Source organism: Mesoplodon mirus (assembly GCF_964341445.2).
Source record: "Mesoplodon mirus genome assembly, chromosome: 17".
Taxonomy (NCBI): Eukaryota; Metazoa; Chordata; class Mammalia; order Artiodactyla; family Ziphiidae; genus Mesoplodon; species Mesoplodon mirus.
In genome coordinates this window covers 12,705,861-12,732,490 of record NC_138993.1, presented here as the reverse complement: position 1 = coordinate 12,732,490, position 26,630 = coordinate 12,705,861, and the positions used below count along the sequence as shown (strand labels likewise).

Here is a 26,630-nt window from a genome sequence, read left to right as displayed (position 1 = left end):
AGGCAAATTTCTCCAAATGATGGATTTTTGAACCTATCAACTTGCCTTTAGTTTTTCTCATGTCAGCACACTTAAGCACTATATTTTAAGTTTTATTCAAAGTTTAAATTTTTTTTAACTGTTCCTCTTAGAAAAGCATTATACCCTCAGATTTGTAAAGTTGTACTGCCCTTTTTAGTGTATTCAAAAAAATCACTGAAGACATTAACTTCTTCAGGTTGTAATTTACAGATTAGGCTAAGAAGCTGGAGTAACTTGGAGGAAAAAAATATAAGGAACTACTCTATGCAGTATTTTTTATTTTAATTATTTTTTCACTTAAAAACGTAGACCTAATGTATCAAGCTCTGTAATTGTCCATTATATTCTTAACAGTTCATCTACTAGATTGGTCAAGTAGATCAAGAATAAAGCCATATTTTTCAGTGCAAGGTCAAAATTATCTGGGGTGTTTTGTTTGTTTGTTTTTCCTTTAATGCATGTTCTTAGGCCAATCCCAGACACTAAATCAGACTCTAGCCACGGGACCAGGAATGTGCCATTTTAACAGTTTCCCAGGTCACCCTATGCATACCAGAGTTTGAGAACCAGCGGAATAAAAGATTGAACCTTTCCCTTAGTGATTCTGAAATAGGACATGAAAAAATTCTAATTTATTCCCCAAGATATACTGATGGCAGAGTCATAAAATCCCTTAAGGATTTTGCTCAAATGTGGAAACCTGAACTTTCCTTTTATTAAGAAATAAATTATTTTAACATCTTCAGCATCTAGTCCAAATGTAACTCTATAACCCTATGGACTGTTATTGGTGTTTCAAAAAGGTTAATCTGTTAACCATAGAGAATCAAACTCCTAGAAATTTAACACTGAAAGAGAGTTTAGAGATTAGCTAGTCCAACTTCATCACTTTACTGATACACAAGAGATAAGGAAAGAAAAAGTGTATGTGCAAAATGTTCGGCACATTATTTATCATTGTGAAATACTAGAAACTATAAAATACTAAATCCCAACACTAGAAAGTGTACATAATTCCCCTGGATGAAATGTCATGCAGTGATAAAATAGATGATAATGGAGACTGTATAATCATGTTGGGAAATACTAAAATATTAAGTCGTATGGAGAAAAAACAGTATGATATTGTAAATACAGTATAATTGTTTGTGTAAAAAACACCTACTGATGTTAATTTAAGGGTTTTGTGAGTAAATTTGGTCCTTTTTTAAAATATATAGATGGGGAAAAAAGGATTATCTACTTGGAAAGGAAAAAAGGTTGGAGAAATAGGAGGCAGTAATTAGGAAGCAGTTGAAGTAATCTGGGCAAGAAGTAGTTGGGACCTGTATTGTTGGTGGCAGTAGAAAAGAACTGTGGTTTTTTATTTTGTTTTTAACGGTGCAAATTCTCTCACTTAGAACTTCCATTGGTTGAAAACTCTTTGAATTTTTTTCCAGAATAGTAAGATGAGGCTGTGCTATGGTCTGAACCTTCTTTTACCTAGTGATGCTTTTAACCAGTCATCAAGGGATCTATTCCAGGATCTATGTGTTTATAATTTATCTTGTCATCTATCCATCCATTCCTCCATCTGTACAACTTAGTTACTGACATAGTGCTTTTGGACCCTACAGAATTGGCTGCTTCTCTAGAAAGAAAGGGTAAACTGGTCCACTGACTAGAGATCAGCAGTTGTCCTCTGCAGATGCTACGTATAACTCCTGCTGAGTAGGCTTGTAGTTCAAGTCCAGGTGATTCTCACAGAACTATACCTGTCTTATAGAAGGTCATCTCCAAGGGGCAACACAACCATCTGCCACGTGTCCAAGAAACTGCGGCGTGGCCTTCCACTTCTCAGCCACTAGGGTGTTCTCTTAATGTGCCATAGGTAATATAAATCCTGCATGGTGATTGATCTGTGGACAGTGAGAAAAATTATAAAAGTATTAATTAGCCAAGATAGTAAACAGCAACTTCAGTAGCTTAACTGTGTAGTTTTCAGTCTTATCTGTCCTAAATACCTTTACACATAGTCTCAGTTTATCCTACCGTCTATCAAGACAAACATGCATGATACAGCACCATTGGAGTCTTTCAGGCATCCTTAAAAGTGTTCATATGCCCATGTGTTCTGTATAACAGTTAAAACAGTCATGTTTATATTGTTTGGGTATTCTCAAATTTATCATTTTTAAATGATTCAAAATAGAATCCATTACTGTTTGATCTCTTTAGATTTTTTTTTGAAGAGTCTGCTTAAGTCTTAGAACTTCTTTAACTTCTCTTTTCAAGATAATAAAATTACCAGTCAGTTAAATTTCACCTGAATTCCTTGTTTACATTTCATAAACATTAGAGATGATTGTTAATATTAAAGCAGTGAATGTTTTTAAATATCTACTTCAGAAGTTCATATAATGCTATTCTATGACTTTATTACCTTCATTTAACTAAATAAGTCTATCCTGTAGTATGTTTTTAGATGTCTTCTAAATTCTAAGATACTTTGCCAAGTTTTAAAAATTAAAGAAAGTTCCAGTTGTTTGTAGATTATATTGTTATGCTTTTCAATATGTTAGAAGTCAAATAAGTTAAAGTCCTCATGTGAACTCAACGTTTCTGTTTTTTTTAAAAAAAAGCCATTATCCTAAAACAAACAAAAATCTTCTATTAACATACAAGCAAAAGCAGTCATGAATATTTTTATTTGGTTACTAGTAAGCTCATCTAAATCATGTTAAAAATCATTCAAGGAGAATAGTTTATAGGTATTATTTTTCTACCTTTTAATTTTCATTTTTCTATCTTTCGATTTCTATTTGTTCCTTTCCTAAGCATAAATGCTCTTTTGGAGGTTTAATCAGTCAACCAGTATTTATTGGAAATATTTTAAATGAAAGGCACTGAGCAAGCTGTTGTGAGATTCCCAAAGTATTTTAAGATGAGGTTTCTGCCCTATCTGCTTAGAGAGGTAAGACATACTTACATCAAAACATAACTAACAATTCTAGGTGATCAGTGAGAAGTGCTAGAGCTTTTCAGAGAGTTTGTTTTACATACCCTGTAGATAAGTATTTTATTCTTCCTTCCCTTCTTGCCCTATTTAATACACAAGTGAAACTGTGGTCAGGAGGTTAAAGTGAGCTTTCAAGCCTTCTTCCCTTATTAAGAGCTTTTATTAAGTTTCTGTTACTTCCTGTACCAAACACTTGGTTAAAGGCTTTAATATTATCTCATTTAAACTTTACAGTACCTTTGTGAGGCAGGCATTTTCATTCTAGATGAGCAAAGTGGGATTTAGAGAGTGGAAGTAACTTGTTCAAGGTCAGCCTGCTAATCATTTTTTTTAATAAATTTATTTATGTTATTTATTTCTTTTTGTCTGCATTGTGCCTCTGTTGCTGCGTACGGGCTTCCTCTAGTTGCGGCAAGCAGGGGCTACTTTTCGTTGTGGCGCATGGGCTTCTCATTGCGGTGGCTTCTCCTGTTGCGGAGCACAGGCTCTAGGCACGTGGGCTTCAGTAGTTGTATCACGCAGGCTCAGTAGTTGTGGCTCACAGGCTCTAGAGCACAGGCTCAGTAGTTGTGGTGCACGGGCCTAGTTGCTCTGTGGTATGTGGGATCTTCCCGGACCAGGGCTCAAACCCATGTCCCCTGCATTGGCAGGCGGATTCTCAGCCACTGCGGCACCAGGGAAGCCCACAGCCTGCTAATTATTAATGGAGCCAGGATTCAAATATAGGCCTGCTCAGTTCCATGCCTTTTCTCCTGTCATTTTTCACTGTTGAGTCATGATTTTGTTCCATGGTGATAGAAAAAGACATGTGAATGAAGAACAACACTAAAAATTACAATTATGAAAACGAAAATCCAAAAGGAGGAAAGGACTTTTATTTAGTGGGATGAGATATTAAAAATTCTGCATAGACTCTTACTGGTTTGCTTATGTGCATATGTAATATATCATTCCATGGGTCTACTACCATAATTATAGAAAACTTTAAGAGATCTTATCTTTTTTTAATGCTAAATATGAAAGTCTTGAATTCAGTGATAATTAATGATTTTTTTAAAGCTTGCATTGTTTAATGAATAATGGAATATGTCATGTTACTACTAATAATGAAATTAACGCCTAATAACAATAGTGAATTCTCAGATGGGATTAGACTACTTAAGTTTAATATCCAAAGTATTAAAGAACTTTCCTGTTAAAATATATTTAATCAGAAATATCTGTCATAGTTAGAGACACTGGGTTTTTGTTTCAGACTCCTTTCTAGTCTGTGACACTCTGCTGTACCTCTTCTATCGTACTCTCATTAGCTAGGTATCATACTTCAGGTTGAAACCTTAGTGTTTCATTTTTCCAGGATATTCTGGTAACTCACCTTTTTTTGAAACTGAAATGTATTGGGGACACAAAATATAAGGTGAATGAGGTGTTCTCCTGGCTCAGCGCAGCCCTGCAACTGCTGTGGTATATTTCTGGCGCACTGAAGCCCTGACTCACAGGCACTGTGATTCTTCTTGTCTGACTCCACCTCCAGGAAGTGAGTAACTACTTTTCTAGCCTCTGTCCAGCTCCAAGCATTAGGCGTCCTCACAGTTTCTAGAATAGACTTTGCCATGCAGCTAATGGAACAATGGCGTTCATGTGTGAGATCTACCCAGTCAATTATATATTAAGTTGCAGTTGTCTACAGCCAGGTGTTTTCAATGTCTCCTTTATAGATAAATAGAAAAGTCATTTATATTTTGTCTTTGTTTCAGCGTTCTTACTTCCGTACTCTTCTCATGTATGGGTTCCACTTTCTGGTGTGGTTCCTTTGTGTCAAAGGAATCAGGGACACACAGTGTGGGTTCAAATTATTAACTCGAGAAGCAGCGTCACGGACGTTTTCATCTCTGCACATTGAACGATGGTAGGTTCCTAACCGGAATGTGTCTGGTGCGTCTTACACAGCAGTTCCTCCAGGTAATGGGCAGCAGCCCTGTAGTCCCATAATGAACATCCAGGTTTAAACAGAATTGACACTTATATATGTAAACTTAATCTGTACCCTTACTGGTTTGGTTCTTATTTATCTCAAACCAAACATAGGGTATAAAGTTACATATTTACCTTAATTGTAGACAGTATAAATTGAGAGGCCTGAAAACATCCTGTTTCCTTAAGCTTCCTTTTTTTCCTTCAGAGAAAAAAGAAAAAGCTCAGACATATCAAAGCAGAAGAGGGTACCCACTTGCCCTTCTTTCCTTCCTTTTGCAGGAGGAAGTTCCCTCTCCTGCCTAAGACCAGTCCTCGGGCCTCTGCATGCCCTTCCACCTTCTAACAACCCAATCCTGTTCACTTATTTTCTCTCCTGTGTATTTAGCCTTTTCTCTCAACCACATCTTTCCCATCCGTTTTTTCAAGTTTAAATTTCTCTTGCCATTAGAAAAACACCCTCTCCATTGACCCCTGCCCCCAGCACCCCTTCAACCCTAGCCCTCTTTCCTTTCACGGCGAACCTTCTCTTGGAAAAGCGGTCCATATTCACTGTCCCCATCTTCTCGCTTCCCACTCACTCCTCACCCATCCTCCCATCTGAACATCTAGTTACCCTCCTATGATTAAATCCAGGGGTCATGTTTAAGATGACCACTTACCGTCTCAATGAACCTATCAGCAGCATTCGGCCTCTCTGTCCCAGACCTCGCCTCAGCTCCCAGCCTGTTTAGGGAATAACAGTCACATAGAAGCCTGAAACCTTGGAGTCATTACAGCCTTCCCCACAGCCCCTCCGTATATCCAGCCCATGACCGAGGCCTGTTGTTTTGAGCTTTTATGTCCCTTCATTTCTCTTCATCTTCACCACAATCCAAGACATCAGTTCCTATGCTGCAGTCCAAGGGGACCCTTCAGAAATTAGAAGTGATCAATCAGATGCACCTCTTCTGCTTCCCATTGCCTTTCGGTGCCTTCCAGGGCCTTGAGAGGGATACCAATAGGCAGTACGAGTATTGATGTTACAGTCTGGCCCACCTGAGCCTCCATGTGTGGATTCTTCCTTCTCACCACCCACTGCCCCTCCATCAAGGTCTCCTTATCCTTCAGATCTTCGTTAGGACAACCTGCCCTCACTCTCTGTACCAGATCAGATGCCCCTGATTGTATACTGTTGCAGTGCCGTAAGCCATTCTTGTAGCACCTGGCACATCTGTAGTGCTTTATTTGTACGATGTTTCTTTTTCTCTATTAAAACGCAAGCTCCACAAGAGCAAGAATCCCATCTGATTTTGCTTATTGTATAGCAAAGAGGGTGCCTGGCACATCATAGGTACTCAATAAATACTGTTGAAAGAATACTTACTGTTAGTACTGGGTTCTGTGTGAATTCTGTTCATGGTGGGAGTCTGCATAATTATTCCAGTAGATGTTCATTTTTATAGTCTCTGTAACTTTCATGTGTCTATTTGCAAAGATCTGTTATCCCCGTAGAAATAGATGTCATATAATCTTCCCAAATAACTTTAAAGAAACTGTAGTTTCAGAAGTAAAATTATCAAACATGTTTTAAAATCTTTCTTTCCTAGATTAAAATTTTTTAAGTAATGTATATTTGGTTTTAAAATTTAGATGCATGTTTCTATTATGTTAAAGAATAAAACATATTGATAGTTAATGGACTCCAAAATCAGAGAATCTTATTTATTAAGAAGTCACTCTAGAAATAAAGCCCTCCCTCTGCATTAGATATTTTTCAGTCAGATGTTATGTCTCCATCTATGGTCAGAGAACTAGGTTCTTTGTAGTTCAAAAGGAAGGATTTAAAAATGGAGAACATTAGGGTTAGGGTTGATGACTTAAAAGTTATGAAGTTTCCTTGTCAGGACTGATTGTCAGGACTGAAGTCAGGATTGTTGTAAGGCAGCATTGTCCAACAGAAGTATAATATGAGACACAAATGCAAGCCATATATGTAATTTTACATTTTCTAGTAGCCACATTAAAAAGTAAAAAGAAAGGTGACATTTATTTTAATACTATATTGAACACAATATAAACATAGTCATTTCAGCATGCACTCAGTATGAAAAAAATACTGAGCTATTTTACATGCTTTTCTTTGTACTGTGTCTTCAGAGTACAGTACATCTCAATTCAGACTAGCCACATTTCAGTTGCCCAATAGCCAGCCACATGTGGCTAGTGTATTGGCCAGCACTGTTCCAAGGTTTTATGGGTTTTTTAAGTTAAAGAACATGTTTTTATTTTTTTCTTCTTTAAATTTTATGTTCATGTGCATGCCTTTTTAATTATTTATTTGCAATTTGATTGGCATAATATTGACCTGACTTAAAATTTTAGCCTCTCACATCTCTCTTTAGGGTCCAGTTATGTTTATGTTGTGCCCATAAAGGAGAACCACCAAATACACATGTATCAACCTGATTAGCAGTATACCCTTCACCACAGTTATGTTTCATTGTCTTTATTTAAACATCTCTTTTCCTTCACTTCAATCAAGAAAAACTAAAGAGCGGATTTGTTTTTTCTTAAGCAGCATAAGTTTTAGAAACCAAATTGTGCATCTACTCATTTCCATATGTGTCTCCTTAGACGGTTTTTTTAAGAGGACTTGTTCTAAAGATTCACTGAAATTTTTCTCGTAACTTTCAGGGAATCCAAGTCAAGTAGAGTTTCTAGGTATTACAACACTTCAAGGTGTACGCTGTACTGCTGAAGTTAAAAGACTACAGGCATCTCTTTGATTCCGAATTACTTGAGTATGGGTAACGTTAAATGTTAAATATGTATATAAAATCTCCATCCTCTGAACTCTACCTCACCTAAATTCTTTCCATTTAATGTTAAGGTATAATTTGACCCAATTTATGAATAATTTTTTAAATGGATTCTTTGAAATGTACTTCTAGTGAATTTTTTTAAATTTTTTAATCAATGTTATTCATGTTTATAATTTAAAGTCATTCCATCAGGCTTATAACAAGAAAACAGTTGTCCTTTGCCCCATCTCCGTCCATCCCCCATTCCTGCTCCCTCTCTCTAGTCACTTTCATCTCTTTACTGCTTGTTTGTGGTGTTTGCTTTCACATTGAAAACAATGGGTCTGCATAGCTACATCTCAGTTTTTCAGTTTTAGATATTAATTTCCACAATAGGAAATCAATGGACAAGTATTTCGTTCTCTTAAACTCCTGTACACCCTCCACAGTTATGCTCCTAATACATTTTTAAAATAATGTTTGCTTAGCTCAGCATTGATTGTTATAGCTGGGTAAAGAGAATTCAGATTTGAGCCGTAGCATGCAATGGGATTATACGACCCACATAGTTGTAGTACTTTTTGTTTTTCTAAAGGTAATAACTGGAGTTTTTTGCTGGCATTACTTGACCGTGGATCTAACACTTCCTTGTCCTCACTCTCTGACAGAAGCATAAGTTCCCAGACACATCAGATTATGCCTCAATTCCATCTTTTTCTCGGAGAGGAAAGCCTTTCTCATCGGCTCTTTCTTTCTAGTTGTGTCCTGGCCTACTGCAGCTCCTGTCCTAGATCTTGTTTTCCTTGGTTTCCATCCTAATTTAGTAGAGCACACCTCTCTTACACCTCCTAAAAAATATGAGAAAGACACTGCGAGATCCCACATGTAGAGACATGCCTTGATTCTACCCTCACGCTTGTTTACCAGTTAGCTGGAGAAAGAGTTACAGGTTGGAAATCCTTTTTCCTCTGGATTTGGAAAGCATTGCTCTGTTGTCTTTGGCATCAGTGTTTCTGTGGAAAAGTTCAATTCTGTCAATAATCTAATCTTGATTCCTTGTCTATGGCATGTTTTTTCCACCCCACTTTGGAAGCCTTTTATTCAGTGTTTTGAAATGTCATGATTCAGCGACTTAATGTGGCTCTTTTTCATGCATTTTCTTGAGTACTCAGGAGGCCCTCTAAGTCTGAAACCCATGTCCTTTAGTTCTGAGAAATGTCCTTTATTCATTTCTTCGATGATCTCCTCTGTCTTTTCTCTCTTCTCTCTTATAGAACAGATATAGAGCTTCCTTATTGATCCTTTAATTTTATTTTCTCTCCCTCTTCCTATTTTTCTTCTTTTGAGATTTCCTCAATTTTATCATCTAACCCTCCTTTTAAATTTTTATTTCTGCTATCAAAACCTCAATTTCCTGCAATTCTTATATTCTAGTATTCATTTTTCTAAATCTGTTCTTGTTTCATGACTACAGTAGCTTCCACGAACACTTCATTTTCTTCTTTCTTTGCATTGTTTCTGTTGCTTCAGGTTTTTTTCTTTATGTTTGTTTTTATCATTAAAGTTTATCCTCAGATATCTTTAGTATGGTGCTAAAAATTTTAGCTCATCAGCAGCCGGGTGCGTGGTCAGCAAACTCTGACTGATAGATTTCACTACAAATTAAACTAGTGGGGCCATGTTGTGTGGGTAACTCCCAGCTGTCACTATGTTTTGGGCTGGTCATTTTCACTAAAGTGGGATTCTTCAATCTGCTGCCTAAGAGATATGATCCTGGCTGCCAGCATTCACAGAACCGGCTGGAAGAAAGGAGAATCTCATACAGATTTTCAGTGAGACCTCCGGTTTGCAGCCCACCTGCACCTCCACTTACAGAGGTCACTTGGGCCCTTGATGCCTGAGCGTCGGGGGCTCTGTGGTGCCCATTAACCTGCCCTGGGCTTCTCCCTCTGCCGTTGTCTACTTTCTAGTTACCACTTGTCTAGCTACTTTCCAACGTTCACATTTTTTTTTTTTTTTACTCTCATCTTCTCCTCTTTTTGTTCTCGTATGGTTATCCCATCATTGTCGTTTTAATTTTAGTGGGATTTCAGGAGGGAGCAGTGGGGTGTGTGTGTGTGTGCCATGTTTAGCAGAGTCTCAGCACACTCTTTGTTCTTCAGAAATACATCTGTTCCTGAGGTAACAGCTATGTCAGGAACTGCATAACAAAAGAAAACGTGGTTAACTCTGCTCTCCCCACATTTACCAAAACTCAAGAAGTCATTTCAGTTGGAGAATAACCCTTATGCTGCTTCTCTTTATTGGCATAAGGTTCCATCCAGAAGTACTTGGTATTTTAATTATAATGTTTGCTTTGGTAACAGATTGGTCTCTTATTTGTAATATGGTGATACGAACTGCAGTTTGTTGTTTTGGGGTTTTTTGTTGTTTTGGGGTTTTTTTTTAAATAAACATCTCATGTCTTCTAAAATGTTTAAGGGGAGAAGGGTATAATAAAAATAATAGTTTATAAGATGAATAGCCCTTTCAGTTTTTTTAATATAAAAAAAATTTATTTTGCATTTCAGTTAATTGGTGGTTTTTTACCCCACTCCTTTTCATTCATCATTTTTATGTTGTTTTGTGTCTTCGATAAGTCACTAATTCTATATGATATCTTTGGAGAAATACTTAATAATCTTGATCAGATTATTAATTAGCATTACTCAGCAGCCCATTAGGTAACTTTTTGGTTTTATGTTAAAGGAAAGTTTTAAGGGTTAATATTCAAATTATTTCCTTCTTTCATGAGTGTCACAATTCTACTTAACGGAAGTTTTACTCAGTCCTTTTAGAAACACAAAGAACACTTTTGTAGATGGTTTTATCATCTTAAGTAAATATTTTATTAGGATAAGGAAAAGCATTAAGTGTTTTTTTTAAAAAAAATAGTTTTCATACTGAATTATCCAAACACTTGGGATTTAAACTAGTTGCATAATGGATGGTGGTGGTATCGTAGCCAAGAAAACAAAACTCCCAAATTCAGATTGTCTAGAATGAGGGAAATCAGATAGAAGTGGATTTTAGGCGTTTTCTTGTTTGTGCTCATATTTTAAAACCAAGCCTGGGAAGTCTGAAGTGTGTTCCATGCAGTCTAGAAAGTGGGGCGTTTCATGTCTCAAGAATGAAGGCAAAACAGTGAAAGACTTTAGTGCTTTTTGAGACAAGTAAAAGCATGAAGCGCAGCACAGGCAGTGGTGCTTCTCTTTTTGAGTTTAATGCCGGTGAAAGGAAGCGACTGGTTGAGAGAATTCTGTAAAAATCCAGGAAAACTTCTAAGTCAGGATTCAAAAATGTTAAGGAAAGCAGATTCGACCTAAACCAAAGGGCTGATTGAAGAGGAGCTTTTTAAGAAAGAGTCTTTCCTAGGTAGAAGGAAGGCTGAGCTGGGAACTCAGACTAGAGATGATTTTAAGTGCATGTTAAAATGAGACAATGTATCTAATTCCTATGTATATATGTAGTTATACCCACACGGCCTTTCAGGCCAGCCTAAACTGGCTTTTCACTTTCACCAGCTGCCAGTACTGTATTGGCCAGGACAGCACTGGGGAGGGGAAGAGGGAAGGCAGGCCACAGGGACCCCGTACTTAGAAAAGAAACCTTGATTCTTTGGTGGTAGAAGAATGTAATCAAGCAGCTCTAAAGTGACTGAGAACGTTCTCTCCTAGTGCTTCTCAAGGTTCTGTTTTACCAGCTCTCTGAATCCGTTGAAAATGCTGTCAGTTCTGTTTCTTGAGCTAGTTAAGGTTGGGATTTGAAAACCATCAATCTTGAAAATTTCCAGGATTAAATTTTCTCTTGGAGCCCAGGAGGCCGTTTTTACCTCTGGGAGTTTCTGAGTTGTGACAGAGACGCCATATTTCTCATTTATATGTTATGCAGTGACACGCGATGTTATGTTACTTGCCTTGAAGCTCCTGAACTACTTTGCTTTTATTTGACCTTACGTTCATCTGGCCTTCACTTTTACAGTATAAGCTTTTCTATCTGCTGTGTAAGCTTCTTTAAAACGTGCCAAGGTAGAGATTTAATTACACTCTATTTGTCTTTTTAAAAATAAATAGCAATGTATTTTCTATTTCAGGGCATTTGATGTAGAACTGCTTTACATAGCACAGTTCTTTAAAATCCCAATAGCAGAAATTGCTGTCAACTGGACTGAAATTGAAGGTGAGTATATTTGTTTACATTACAGCTGATCTTAAGTGGGGGAAGACGTCAGACCATACAGTTGTCCAGTGAAGTCAGCTGGCTTTACTATCACCCCAGCTCAGCTGTCCTAACTCAGAGAGGCAGTTTCATAGACAGTACTGCCTACTAATCCTTGCCACCCTCCTCCAGCTGGCTTACTGCCTTCTGTATTTTTTTAGTCTCTTCTTAGGGTCTTCATTAGGCCTACTGGCTTGCCTAAGAAATTCAATAAAAACTTGTACAGTAGACAGGATCATGGTGATTTCAGGCTAGAAGCAAGGTGAATAGTCTTCAGATAAACTTTATTGTTTGTAATACCAATTTTTTTTTAGTATTATTTCATTACTCAGTGAGTTTTGAGTACCTACAAACCACTGTGCAAAGCTAAATGAGGAATTAGTTGTTTTTACTCCAAATGTCCATAATCCATTCACACCCGATTTTTAACTGGCATCTGTACATATATCCCAAAATGCAAAGATTTCTAAGATTTAAAATGTGAAATCTATCATACTTCCGAATAATTTATATTCAGAAAAGCTTAGACAGCGCTCACTGTTTAGAATTTAAAATATACTCTAGTGTTCTCCTTTGCTTACCTTAGAATGATCCTAAATTAATTCACAGTGTAGGAGCAGTTAACTGGAGACTTTTTCAAAGTCACCTCTCCCCCAGGTAAGCATGGCCTCCTCTTGAAAAGTCACTGTTGAAGTAAGCAACTTCAGGTGTTTAGGGACAGAAAAAGGCTAAGAACCAGTCTGGAACTCATACAAGCTATGTAGACCTCTTGGAGTCTTGCTGAATCATATTGAGTTTACAGCAGTTTGACTAATCTCCACAGTAGCAGCCTAGATCAAAGGGGATGGGAAGCAGGTGAAAGGATGCCTCTGACTCATCAGGATCAGCTCGGTCAATGTGTCTGTGTTGATCTGTGACCAGCTTAGACTCTATGGGAAGTTGAAGTGGGGAAAAGTAAAAATGTTTCATTTTATATCAGTTGCTCACTTGCATTTCTCAGAGAGTTGACTGTTAAATCTTGTTAACCAGCACTTAGCAGTTTTTCTGTTAATCATCCCCAAACACTCAGCCATATACCATCGGTCCCTCCCCACTAGAGCAGGGCCATCTGAAATTCTCACAGTTTAGATCTTCTCAAGTTTTATTTCACTTCAAGGTATTTTGTTTTTGTTGTTTTTAGAGAAACCACTCACTTTGCCTTTGAAGATATTTAAATCTCTTATCCATGATTTAAATTAATTACGGTGGATGTGTTAACTTCATTGTGGTAATCATTTCACAGTGTATACAGCTATCAAATCATCACATTGTACACTTTAAATACATTTCAATTTTATTTGCCAGTTACACCTCAGTAAAGCTTGTGGTGGGGGGAGGGGTGGGAAGAAAGGAATAGAGAAAGAAGCTAGAGCATTTGGGCTTCAATCTGGAAAGTGTCAGTGATCATCCTGTGGTCTTTACCACGTCACTCTACCACCCAGCATGCCAGTTACCTGAAATTGGAGGGCAGGGCAGGTCTGCTTCTGACTTACCAAAAAAACAATTTCAAGGGGTAAAATCAAGGAATATATAAGCTTTTTAAGACATGCTCAAGGAGGCAAATCTCATTCAGTCAACTGCACTTGGCATGTTGCCATTTGACAACCACTGGACAAGAAGATGGCCTAGCTAAGATGTATTTATTTTATCTGATTGAGAGTCTTTGGTAGAATTAGAATAAAAGTTGGGTTTTTGTCTTGGCTTTCTTATCTCAGATTATTAATCTGTACTTGTATTATGTATAGAGGTGTATCTGATTCTCTGTAGTACATGAGATTGAAAAGCAGTGTGTAAAACATGAAGATTTGCCCCCGAAAATCATTTTTAAATGTACAAAGGAATTGTTTAACAGACATACATATATAATATAAATAATGTAAGTTAAATTAAGGTGACTAGAAGCTCACAACGGTCGTGACTTCTAAAATACAATTTTAAACTTATGTTTCCTGAAAATACATTTATTTTTAATTATTTTTAAATCGCAGGTTCTAAATTAGTTCCATTTTGGAGCTGGCTACAGATGGGCAAGGACCTACTTTTTATACGACTTCGATATTTGACTGGTGCCTGGAGGCTTGAACAAACCAGGAAAGTGAATTAGGTTATTTGCCATCTTTGGTTGTATTCTTATCCATCAGTGTCACATTATTTCATTTGAAATTAAAATTTTAAATAAAGCTGGAATAAACCTATTCCATTGTATGCCTTTTGATAATTTTAAAGAATTTACTGCCAGCAGTAAAAATCTTTATACCACTTTTGGACACAAAACTTTTTAAGGTGTTTGTAACAAAAGTCAGAATTTCTTTTGCTTTAGCAATTTTATTCATTTAGTTTAATTATCATTATGATTCTGAGAAATACAATTTTTAAACAGAAGACAGAAGCAATTATTCTTACTCTAAAGTGCCTTATTCTCATGAACTTAAATATAAACCACAATCATATATGTGTTCAGGGATTTAAAAATAAATGTTTAAATATATATAAATTTATCAACATTAAACCCATAATTCATTCTGTAAAAGTCTAGGAAATTATGTTAAAGAAAGGATATAGGCTTGCTCACAAAGGTATCCACTTTCTCATACAGTCTTATTTATCTCCTTCCAAATTTTTCTTACCTCCTGGCAACCCTTCCCTCTTGAGTTCATGTTAATAAAAATTGGAAATTCTTCATTAAAAAGAGAAAGTTTTGCGATATTAATAAATGTATTAACTCAGAAGCCTGTGTTTTTGAGAAACTAAAGACTAAAAAATAGCAGTTACAAAACAATGAACTCCTAAAAATAAGAATTAGATTGTTTCTGATGTTTTAGAGAAAATAATAATACCTAACATTTACTGAGTGTTGACTGTCTGCCCACCACCGTTCTAAGCACTTAGTGTATAATGAGTCTTCTAACTTTTACAATAGGAGAGGAAACCTAAGGCACAAAGCAGTCACTTGCCCAAGGTCACAGAAGTAGGAAACAGTAGAGTTGTGGCCCTAGCCCACATAGTCCGGATCCAGGGCCTACACTCTTTAATGAGTATGCTACTTCAGTTTCTGACAGTATGATAACTGGGGACATGTAAGTAGAAAGTTTCAGAAGCACATGAAATACAGCATTTTACAGACAAGCCTTGCGTGGAAAAGTCAATCAGCTAAAGATGACTGACTCCTCTCCAGTAGTTTCAACAACAGTGATGTTGTCACATCTGTATTAGACAACAAGCTCCTTGAAAACAGAAACCATTTCTCACTCAAATTAGTATTCCCAGTGCTTAGCGTAAACACTTAATATGGACCAAGTAAATAAACAAACTTCATTCACTACCAGGTTCTGAGAGCCTTTAAGTCACTTAAATGAACAGAACAAAACAAGGCTTATGCAAGTAGAAATGAGAGAAAACAAATAGTAAAATGACCGTGAGCATGAACAAGAACTTAAAGTTACAAGCCTTGAGCCAAAAATAAGATCCTTAATGAAACTATAATAAGACAATAAAATAATGTATTGTTCTTTGTAAGCTAGTGGAAAAAAAAATGTATGTTTGAAGCATGAGAGGAATTTTCAGGAGAAGGGTCAATAGTTTTTTATGTAGTTCACCCACGAGCCCTATTAAGAAAGGTTTCTGATATCCTTGATGCCAGTTTATCTTCCTAGGCACAGGTTCACCTAAGCTAACAGCGTAGTACAGACTCGGGGGCACTCTGTAAGAGAAAACGTAGTTTAACTTGTTGACATAGAGCCTGCTAACAAAAAGAGGCAAGCAGCCCTAGCAAAAGCAAAAATATCAGCTACTATCATTTTACTATGTGCAAGGAACTGTGATAAGAATTTCATGTGCATTATTTAGCTTAATCTGATCAAACAACTCTATCATACAGTTATGATTACCCACATTTTAGAAACGAAGAAGTAGTGTTAGACAAGTGATTTGCCCAAGATCACACAAGTAGCCGGTGTCATGCTTCTACTGAAATAAAAGCAGGAAATAGGATCATGGGCCATGATTAAAACTGAGGGTACAATCTCATTACAATCAGACAACATGACCATTTACAGTACTTTCTACCTTCTGACTTATTCTTATAGAACATGTATACATGGAGTTTATTTGACTCAAGATTATGTCTGGATGATGACACGTTTGACATCTGTAATTCTATGTCTCTATGTAGTTGTGTATTTCCACGATTCACAGTTGATTCTCCAGTTCTGTTTTCCACTTTTTTTATTGTTATAATTTCCTCAAGAGCAGAAACCTTGCCTTTTATTTGTGTGTCTCCTTAGCATCCTAAATTGTGATTGTTCCATAAAGGTTTCCCAAATGGTTAGATAGTGCCAGCATTACAATTCATTTGTCCAAGAAAAAAATTACATGAATGAGGTTATCCATTTTATCGACAGCTAAATCTCCTGAAGAAGCAGCCTTATGGGTTGCTTTGTTTTTGTGCAAACTCAAAGGCACCAAATCTACAAACTAATGATTTTATTATGTCCATCCAATATAGGACTCATTTGGAATTCACTGATTTTGAAGTAAAACTCATTAGTATTTTGATGATCACAAAAAGCAATACCTTCCCAGATTTGATCCTCTAGACAACTACTGCCCTTCTACAACCAAACACTACAGGAAAGAATGGTGACCTCACACCTGCTGACAAGAGCCAAGGCTGAGTGGGGAGCCAAGATGCACACCCTCAGAAGGCTGGAATCAGGCACCTGGACATCCTCACCCGGGTGATGTCAGAGACGCCCAGCAGGGAGCAGGACTTTCATCCCCCAAAGCCAATCCTGAGTCCGCACCAGGGGAAGCTGGCCTTGCACTCCCCTCTGCAGTAACAGCAGCTCCACCCCCTCCCAGGGATGGAGTCAGAGGAGGCACTTCCTTTGGTGCCCCCGCAGTGATGAGGCCACCCTGCTGCGGTGACAATGAAGACCATGTAGTGAGCCAGAACTCCTACCCCTGCTCAAGTATAATAAATAGCCCCCCTTCCTTTGGGTGTCAGTGGGGGCCAAGGACACCTCCCCTGGCAATATAACAAGACGGTGCTCCCCCTTCTCGACCAGAGGAGTGTCAGCTAAAACAAGAGTTGTGAATAAGATCCAGAGTCTCAGAACATAATAAAATGTCCAGGTTTCACAAGAAAATCACTTGTTAAAGCAAGAACCAGAAAAACCAACTTGAATGAAAAAAGACAATCGAGATGCCAACACTGAGATCAGAGATGTTAGGATTATCTGACAAGGATTTTAAAGCAGCCATGACCAAAATGCTTCCACAGAATTACAAACATGCTTGAAATTAATGAAAAAAGTAGAAAGCCTCCGCAAAGAAACAAAGTCTCAGCAAAGAAAAAGACAATATCAAGAAGAACCAAATGGAAATTTTATTTATTTATTATTATCTTTAATTTTTTTATTTTGGCCATGCCACGCAGCATGTGGGATCTTAGTTCCCCGACCAGGGATAGAACCTGTGCCCCCCAGCAGTGGAAGCGTGGAGTCTTAACCATTGGACCACCAGGGAAGTCCCCCAAATGGAAATTTTAGAACTGAAAAATACAATCAATAAAAAGCTTGGTGGATAAGCTCAACAGCAGAATGGGGGTGGCAAAGGAAAGAATCAGTAAACTCACAGACAGCACAATAGAAATTAATCTGATCAAGAGAGAAAAAACAGAAGGAAAAAAAAAAGGCTCAGTGAAACTATAAAAAGATCTAACAGTATCATCAGAGTCCCTGGAAGGGTGGAAAATGCACTTGAAGAAATACTGGCTGAAAACTCCTCAAACTTGGCAAGAGGCATAAATCTACAGAATCAGATTCCGTATAGGATAAACCCAAAGAAATCCATACCAAGACACATGTATCACAATTAAACTTCTGAAAACTAAAGACAGAAAAAATCTTGAAAGCCACCAAAAAAAAAAAAAACTGACACCTTACCTATAGTGGGGAAACAATCAGAATGACTGAATTTACCATCAGAAACTATGCCAGTCAGAAGGATGTGGCACAATATTTTTTAAATACTAAAAGTAAGGAACTGTCAACACAGAATCTCATGCTCAGCAAAAAACAAATCTTCAAGTATGAAGGGGAAATAAAGACAATCTCAGATGAAGGAAAGCTTAGACAACTGGACACCCACAGACCTACCCTAAAACAATGGCTAAGCAAAATTCTCTAAACAGAAAACATCAAAAGAAGGAAACTTGGAACCTTAGGAAGGAAGAAAATACATGGTAAGTAGAATATTGACAAATACAAAAGACTTCAAGAGTTTTACATTATGTTTGATGGTGGAAGCAAATACTTAAACAGTCTGATGTGGTTCTAAATATATGTAGTGGAATATATAAGACAATTATTACAAATGAGGGAGGGAAAAGGGGCAAAAACAGAGGTAACAGGCCTTGCAATCCCCTAGGCAATCTTCTGGCATCACAGTTGGGGAGCTGTGACCCACAGTTGGAGAATCAATAAGCTAAGTATGCAACTAGTGCCCAATCTGTCCTTTTTAAGATAAAAGAAGTACTAGCAGAATCTGCCAAAAGCAAGCCCTATTCAGAAGGTGACAGATTCTCACACTAAAGTAGGTGGGGTAAGAGTTTGACCCATTAATGTTTCCAACTATGATGACTTTTCTCTTTCCACAGGCCAATTATTTAAAGAGAAATAAATTGAGATTTTAAAATTTAAAATCCTCAGTTTCGTCAAGTCCCACAGTTTTTTGAATTTCTCGAATTCCTGTACATTCACCATTTCTGATGATTAGTCAGTGCATGACAGCTGAGTTTTAGCTGCAATTTTATCACACTTTTCAAGAATAATCATTTTAGAAAAAAAACATTTCCAACAAGAATAGAACCTTATATTTTTTTCTTAAATTTTTTAAACATCTTTATTGGAGTATAATTACGTTACAGTGGTGTGTTAGTTTCTGCTTTATAACAAAGTGAATCAGCTATACGTATGCATATACCCCCATATCCCCTCCCTCTTGCGTCTCCCTCCCACCCTCCCTATCCCACCCCTCTAGGTAGTCAAAAAGCACCAAGCTGATCTCCCTGTGCTATGCAGCTGCTTCCCACTAGCTAGCTATTTTACATTTGGTAGTGTATATATATCCATGCCACTCTCTCATTTCGTCCCAGTTTACCCTTCCCCCTCCCCATGTCCTCAAGTCCATTCTCTAGTAGGTCTGCATCTTTATTCCTGTCCTGCCCCTAGGTAGAACCTTATTTATATTTCTTATAGGAAATATATGTTAGAAATTTAGATTTCAGACTTCCCTGGTGGTCCAGTGGTTAAGACTCCGTGCTTCCACTGCAGGCGGCACGGGTTCAATCCCTGGTAGGAGAAGATCCTGCATGCTGCGTGGCGCAGCCAAAAAATAAAAAATATTCTTTAAAAAATTTAAATTTCATTAAAAGTGTGGTTTCTTGGACATGATTTTTCCCTTTGGATAGGCAACTGATGTGGAAAGATACTGTTTGGGTGAGTCAGAAGACTTTTTTCCAGTGATGAAAGCTGCATGCATCTCAGTTTTCTTATCTATAAAACAGTAATACAGAGATAACACATGAGCTGCTGAATGAAATGAAATATACAAGCCTAAGCTTTAAAAACGAATTTTATGAAAATGTTAAGATAACACATATGCTCATATCAGGGAGAATATTTTATATTTGGTAAATGCAGAATATTATCTTTTATTGGTTTACAACCTACCTTATTCTAAAGGTAACTATTCTAAAAGACTATTTCTCCACCCAAACTTCTCTCTTAAATAGGAGAGCAAAAAGTAATGGATTAAACTGACACGCCATTGTAAAGCAATTATACTCCAAAAAAGATGTTAAAAAAAAAAAAAAGTAATGGATCGGCTTTCTTCTATGCTTAACTATTTTCAATAGAGGCCTTAAAGTAGATCTAAGGCTCACTAAACAATATGTAATATGATACAAGCACATCATGAAGACTCTTTATGAATCTTAAGATTCTGTATGAACATGAAACATTTTATTTGTACAGAAAATGCTTTTAGAGATGTTCTTTTATTCTCATTTAAAGTGTTCTGAATATTTCTTTAATTTCTCCTAGAATTCATTCTTCCATAAGTCATCTATAAATTAAAGAGCAATGTGTGGATGAAAGAGTATAAAGTTTATTAAGCCTTTATAAAAAAGATAATGCCACAGAGAATGGCAAAAAGTCAACATATTGATCACTAACAAATACCAGGGAGAAACTTGCATCTTCCTTCCAGGCAGCTAGTAGGCAGGGATCTTGGACTTCCAGCTTCTAGAACTGTGAGAAATAAATTTCTGTTGGTTAAGACACCTATCTTGTTACAGATACCTGAACTAAGACACCCATTCTTAGTAGTAAAGCTCAACCATAATTCTGTGATACCTTAGGATGTTGCCTTTTATTCCAGAATGTATTGCAAAGTTCCCATATCAAAATTAAACTTATCTTCATCCTAAAAACAAATTTCTGCTATTCAAAAGGAATGGGAACCCATTCAGTTCTGTGGGGATCAGATACCACAAAGTCAAGTACCGCCTACAACCCACAAAAATTATATTGAAATAAGTGGATAAAATTTAAAATAAAAAGTCATTATAACTGGGTTAGAGTTTGTGTTACATATACCATCAAATAATTAAATCCCACATGAAAATAAGAACAAACCTTAAACTTACCCTTACTGTAAAGGTAAGTTTTGTGGACCATATGACTCTCCAGGTCCTTTAACGTGTCTACCGCTTCCCCAAAATGACTATGAATCACCCCTAAGTTCACCCCCCTTCAGTACACACACACACACACACACACTCTCTCTCTCTCTCTCTCTCTCTCTCTCTCTCTCTCTCTCTCTCTCTTCTAGTTTTTCAAAAAGAAGACCAGAGGCAGGCGTTGCTTTCTCCTGTACTGCTAAGCCCTTGGCACACCAAAAGCCTGGTATGAATCCAAGCCCAGGATCCGTTACTCTATTCTCTTCCTCTATTCCTAATACACCTCCATACATTTAACAAGTATTTGATGAGCACTTACTATATGCCAGGCACTTTTTAGGTGTTGGGAAGAAACAAGAACAAAATCAGACACACTCCCCATTCTTTTAGATATTACAGATAATTAAAGGAGACAGACGGTAATCAAGTAATTAAATATAAGTCAATTTGGAACAATGGTGTTGGTTATGAATGAGAAATACATGGTCCTACAAGATTATAAACCAGAGGGTCTAACCATATCAAAGAGGCCCAAGAAGCCTTCTCTAAGATGTGACACTTGAGCTGAGATCTGTAAGTAGGTGTTAATGAGACAAGCAGGGGAAGGAAAAGCCCAATACAATGGAGCCCAAGTGAAATGTGAATTGGGAGTTAACAATGGTTGAATAATTCCTGCTATTTAATTAAGTAGAATGTTTTCTGCTCTTTTCCTTTTATGTGTTGCATTCATTCGTTTTTTTAAATTTATTTATTTTTTATTTACTTATTGTTGACTGTGTTGGATCTTCGTTGCTGTGCACAGGCTTTCTCTAGTCGTGGCAAGGGGGGCTACTCTTCGTTGTGGTGTGCAGGCTTCTCACTGCGGTGGCTTCTCTTGTCGTGGAGCACAGGATCTAGGCACGCGGGCTCAGTAGTCGTGGCTCGCGGGCTCTAGAGTGCAGGCTCTGTAGTTGTGGCACACAGGCTTCGCTGCTCCGCAGCATGTGGGATCTTCCCAGGCCAGGGCTCGAATCCGTGTCCCCTGCCTTCGCAGGCAGATTCTTAACCACTGCGCCACCAGGGAAGTCAATATTCATTCATTTATTCATTTAATTTGTTAAAAACTTTGTGGGTTTCTTAAAAGTAGTAGAGGCATCAAAGAATGAGGATCAAACATGACAGCAGAAGTATAGGCAACAAACGTAAAAACAGACAAATGGGATTACATCAAACTTTAAAACTTCTGGGCATCAAAGGAAACAATCAACAGAGTATAAAGGCAACATACAGAATGGGAGAAAATACTTGCAAATCACATATCTGATAAGGGGTTAATATCCATAATATATAAATAGCTCCTACAACTCAACAGCAAAACCAAATAATCAGATTTTTTAAATGGGCAAAGGACTTGAATAAAAAATTCTCCAAGGAAGATACACAAATGGCCAACAAGCATATGAAAAGATGTTCAACATCACTAATAGTAAGAGCAATGCAAACCAAAACCACAATGAGGTGTCAACTCACACCCATTAGGATGGTCACTATCAAAAGAAGAGAAAGTAACAAGCGTTGGTGAGGATGCAGAGAAATTGGAACGCTGTGCACTTAACATTCTGGTGGGAATGTAAAATAATGCAGCCATATGGAAAACAACATTGAGCTTCTTTACAAACTTGAAAATAGAACTACCATGTGATCTATCAGTCCCACTCTTGGGTATATATCCAAAAGAATTCAAAGCAGGATCTCAAAAAGATAGTTGCACACTCATGTTCACTATAGCATTATTCACAAAAACCAAGAGGCAGAAGCAAACCAAATGTCCACTGACCGATGAATGGATTAAAAAAAAATGTAGCCTATACATACAATGGAAAATTATGAAGCCTTAATAAAGAAGGAAATCCTGCCATATGCTACAACATAGATGAACCTAGAGGATGTTATGCTATGTGAAGTAAGCCAGTCACAGAAAGAGAAGCACAGTATGTGATACCATGCATATGAAGTTTCTAAGAGTCAAAATCCGGGGCTTCCCTGGTGGTGCAGTGGTTGAGAATCTGCCTGCTAATGCAGGGGACACGGGTTCGAGCCCTGGTCTGGGAGGATCCCACATGCCGCAGAGCTACTAGGCCCATGAGCCACAACTACTGAGCCTGCGCGTCTGGAGCCTGTGCTCCGCAACAATAGAGGCCACGATAGTGAGAGACCCGCGCACCACGATGAGGAGTGGCCCCTGCTCGCCGCAACTAGAGAAAGCCCTTGCACAGAAACGAAGACCCAACACAGCCCAAAAATAAATAAATAAATCAATTTAAAAGAGTCAAAATGCTAGAAACAAAGTAGAAAAGTGGTTGCCAAGAGCTGTGGAGAAGGAGGCGGGGGAATTGCTTTTTAATGGATATGGAATTTCAGTTTTCTAAAGTGAAAAAGTTGTAGACATCTGTATAACAATGTGAATATACTTAACACTTCTGAACTGGACACTTAAAAATGATTAAGATTATTAAAAAAAAAAAAAAGTCAGGGACTTCCCTGGTGGCGCAGTGGTTAAGAATCTGCCTGCCAATGCAGGGGACACGGGTTCCATCCCTGGTCCGGGAAGATTGCACATGCCGCGGAGCAACTAAGCCCATGCGCCACGACTACTGAAGCCCGCGCACCTTGAGCCTGTGCTCCGCAACGAGAAGCCCCCACTTGCTACAACTAGAGAAAGCCCAGGCGCAGCAACGAAGACCCAACGCAGCCAAAAATAAATACAATTAAAAAACGAAAGTCAGTCTCACCTAGTCCCTAAATAGCATGCTACCAAGCACCAATTTGACTGAATTCCAATATTAACATAAATTTACTTAAAATAATAAAGCTGTATCTCAAAACTTTTTTAAAATGAGGATCAAGAAAACTCACTGAATTATTGAAATGTCATTGTTGACCTCTAAGAATGTTGGAACAGCACTGAAATCAAATAGTTTGACAATTCTCTAGAAAAACTGAGGTTTTCATACTCAAAACCTCATGGAATTCGGCACATTCTAGGCATTCTGGGCTGTCATTATGATCGTGCAAGTTGTGTCTGCATCCAAGTCTCTGGCCAAGGCGGCTGGATGAAATTCAGGCTGCACTCTGCCTCAAAGCCAGCACCCACAGGGCTGCATCCACCGAGGTGGGCGGGCACACCACGTGGTTCTTTGGCTATCTGGCTGGTAGGCATTCATACTCATTTCTCAAGGTGTAGCTGAACTTCACCTCTGTGGAGACCTCCCTGAGACCTTCCGTGTCCTTGGCCCTAAGCGACACATGAAGTTGTATGACAATCATTGGCATGTGGGTCTCTCTAGCGAGACCGAGTTTACTGAGGGCCTCTGTTCTGTGTCCATATGGTTAGTCCAGGCACCTGGTACTCAGGAACGTGTTCAGTGATGGTCATGGAGTTAAGATGGCTCTTGAAGGAAAATTCAAGGGGGAGGCAGGAAAAGTGGAGAGCTACAGATGAAATGTAGGAAGGAGACTAGAAGTGGGAGAGGTGTACAGGCAGCAACGCCAATGGCTCTGAGTGGAACCATTATAATGCTGGATCAAACATAAGGTACAACAGATGTACAAAGCAGGATCTTTGCACCTATGGATTACTGCAGACTTTCTCACAAGCTTGTCCTATGCTGGGCACATGACAAGTGAAAAGAACCGACCTTCTCACGGGTAAGGAGGCTGCCCCTCCTCCCACCTCTTTATGGGCTGCAGGAGCTCATGCTCAGCCAAGTTCTTGTCATTCAGAAAAGGGGGAGTTCTTGTAATTCAGAAAATTCAGCTTCGTTTTGCCATGGTTTTCAGGTCTGAAACCAAAATTTTACTGGTGTTTCTACCAAATCACAACCCGTGACTGAGTCTCAGCTCTCACATGATTCCCATTAGGTACTTTTTTGGTGAAAGTTCTAACAAGAAATACAACTGCAGCCGATCAAGAAATCAAGAGGGAAAAATAAAGCAAAGAGTCTGGATTTCCTATTCCAAGGATATTCAGCTTCTGAAAAATGGAGTGTCAGCTCTGAGCCTTCCTTCCCAGAGTGGTTGGAACTCAGATCTTACTGTTTTTGGGTATAAAGGATTAACCTGCTATACTAAGTTTGAGGGATAAGTGATTGTATAAGTGACAGGCTAACTTCTCAATGCCAAAATTTCATGGTATGTAAATGAGAATGTACAGAAAAAGCAGACTACACACAAAGAATCTGCAAATCCAAGTCCTGCCAAGAGCCCAGAGAATTCTGTGAACTTAAAAAGACTGTGTCAGGGGCTTCCCTGGTGGCGCAGTGGTTGAGAGTCCGCCTGCCGATGCAGGGGACACGGGTTCGTGCCCCGGTCCGGGAGGATCCCACATGCCGCGGAGCGGCTGGGCCCGTGAGCCATGGCCGCTGAGCCTGCGCGTCCGGAGCCTGTGCTCCGCAACGGGAGAGGCCACAGCAGGGAGAGGCCCGCATACCGCAGAAAAAAAAAAAAAAAAAAAAAAAAAAAAGACTGTGTCAGAAGCACAAGCTAGTACTGCACAGGTTATATAATTTCTTGCTCTGCGTTGTGTCCTCTGCATTGTCTAATGCACGTAAGCAAAGGAAACAGATAGTGGATGGGCCATTTCTTTTCTTAATAACATTAAAAAAAAAAAGAAAAAGTAAGCCACATATTATCAATTGTGTGACCTCATTAGTTTACCTGCAATAAAGTGCCCAGGAAGTGCAACCTGTAGTTCTTAGCAGTCCAGAAGTTTCCTGGAGTTTCACACCAAGAACAATCTCCAACTTAACACCTAGCCTGGAGCAGAGGAAAATGGGCCAGGTGATTTAAATTCTACCACAAATGCTGTTTTACACAAGGTCACTGCTCAACTGACAACACACTATGATAATGCAAACATGGCATCTGCCACAGGAAGAAAGCTCAGTGCTTTGAGAACGAGAAAAAGCAGTTCAATTCACGGCTTTGCATTTCAGGGGTATCAGGACCTTCTGGAGGACTCATTTTTCTACACACAAGAGCAAACTGAATACTGTCCCGTGTGGCTTTCCTCTACTTTCATCTCTACAGTAAATGCCTTTTCTATGAAGAGCTGCTGGCTGATGAGGAATCAGAGGCCATCAGTATGTTGGTGGCATTTCCTAAACAAATTCTGAGCTAGTTGGAGGAGTCCACAGTGACCTCCAAAGGCAGGCTATCCAGGGGGGGAGCCGGGCCATGAGCAAGGAAGGCTGTCCATTAACGTTGTTCACGGCCCATAAGGTTGTACCTTTAATTAGATTAGACAAGAGTATATATTATATATGCTAGGCTGTTAAGCAAATAAATACGGGTAAGGAAATGACAACCCACAAAATTATATGGCTTGTTTTAACCACCACTCACCACTCAGAGTGAGTAGCTTTTCTTCTGCTTATGCCAGGGCAAACCAGCTACTCTGGCGCTGTCGGTGGGAGTAATGATCCCCTTTACTCTGCAAAGCAAGTAAGAAACAAACAGCAAATAACAGCAACCCTCAGGACCCAGAGACACGTCAGAAAGAGTCACTCGGGGGCGCGGGGGGGAGTCCAAACCGATTTGTTGGTCCCGTATCTCTAGTTCTGGTAACGGCTCTCCGGCCTCCGGCTCCAGGTGGAGGCAGGAAGTCTCAGCGTGGCGGGGAAGAGGCGCGAGCTGCCCCGCGCTGGCGGGAGCCTCCCCGCCGAGGGAGCTTGATCGCGGACCGAGGGGAGTCCGGGGTCTCGCGGGAGGACGCAGACGCAGCCCGGGGCTGGGAGCCCCCTCGCGCGGGCCTCCCCGAGGCGCCCGCGCCTCCCCG

At 38.8% G+C, this 26,630-nt stretch overlaps 1 protein-coding gene across 3 annotated transcripts in view; it reads left to right on the top strand.

Annotated features, from left to right (window-relative positions):
- The window catches only part of ALG5 (ALG5 dolichyl-phosphate beta-glucosyltransferase), a 40,750-nt gene extending 26,483 nt beyond the window's left edge, over positions 1–14,267 (top strand). For all 3 annotated transcript variants that reach the window (XM_082602282.1, XM_082602281.1, XM_082602280.1), the window contains 3 exons: positions 4,777–4,928; positions 11,909–11,994; positions 14,061–14,267. In XM_082602282.1, coding sequence (XP_082458408.1) covers positions 4,777–4,928; positions 11,909–11,994; positions 14,061–14,176 — 354 coding nt within the window. In that variant the 3' untranslated portion in view covers positions 14,177–14,267. The remainder of the gene's footprint in view (positions 1–4,776; positions 4,929–11,908; positions 11,995–14,060) is intronic.
- Positions 14,268–26,630: the final 12,363 nt, after the last annotated feature.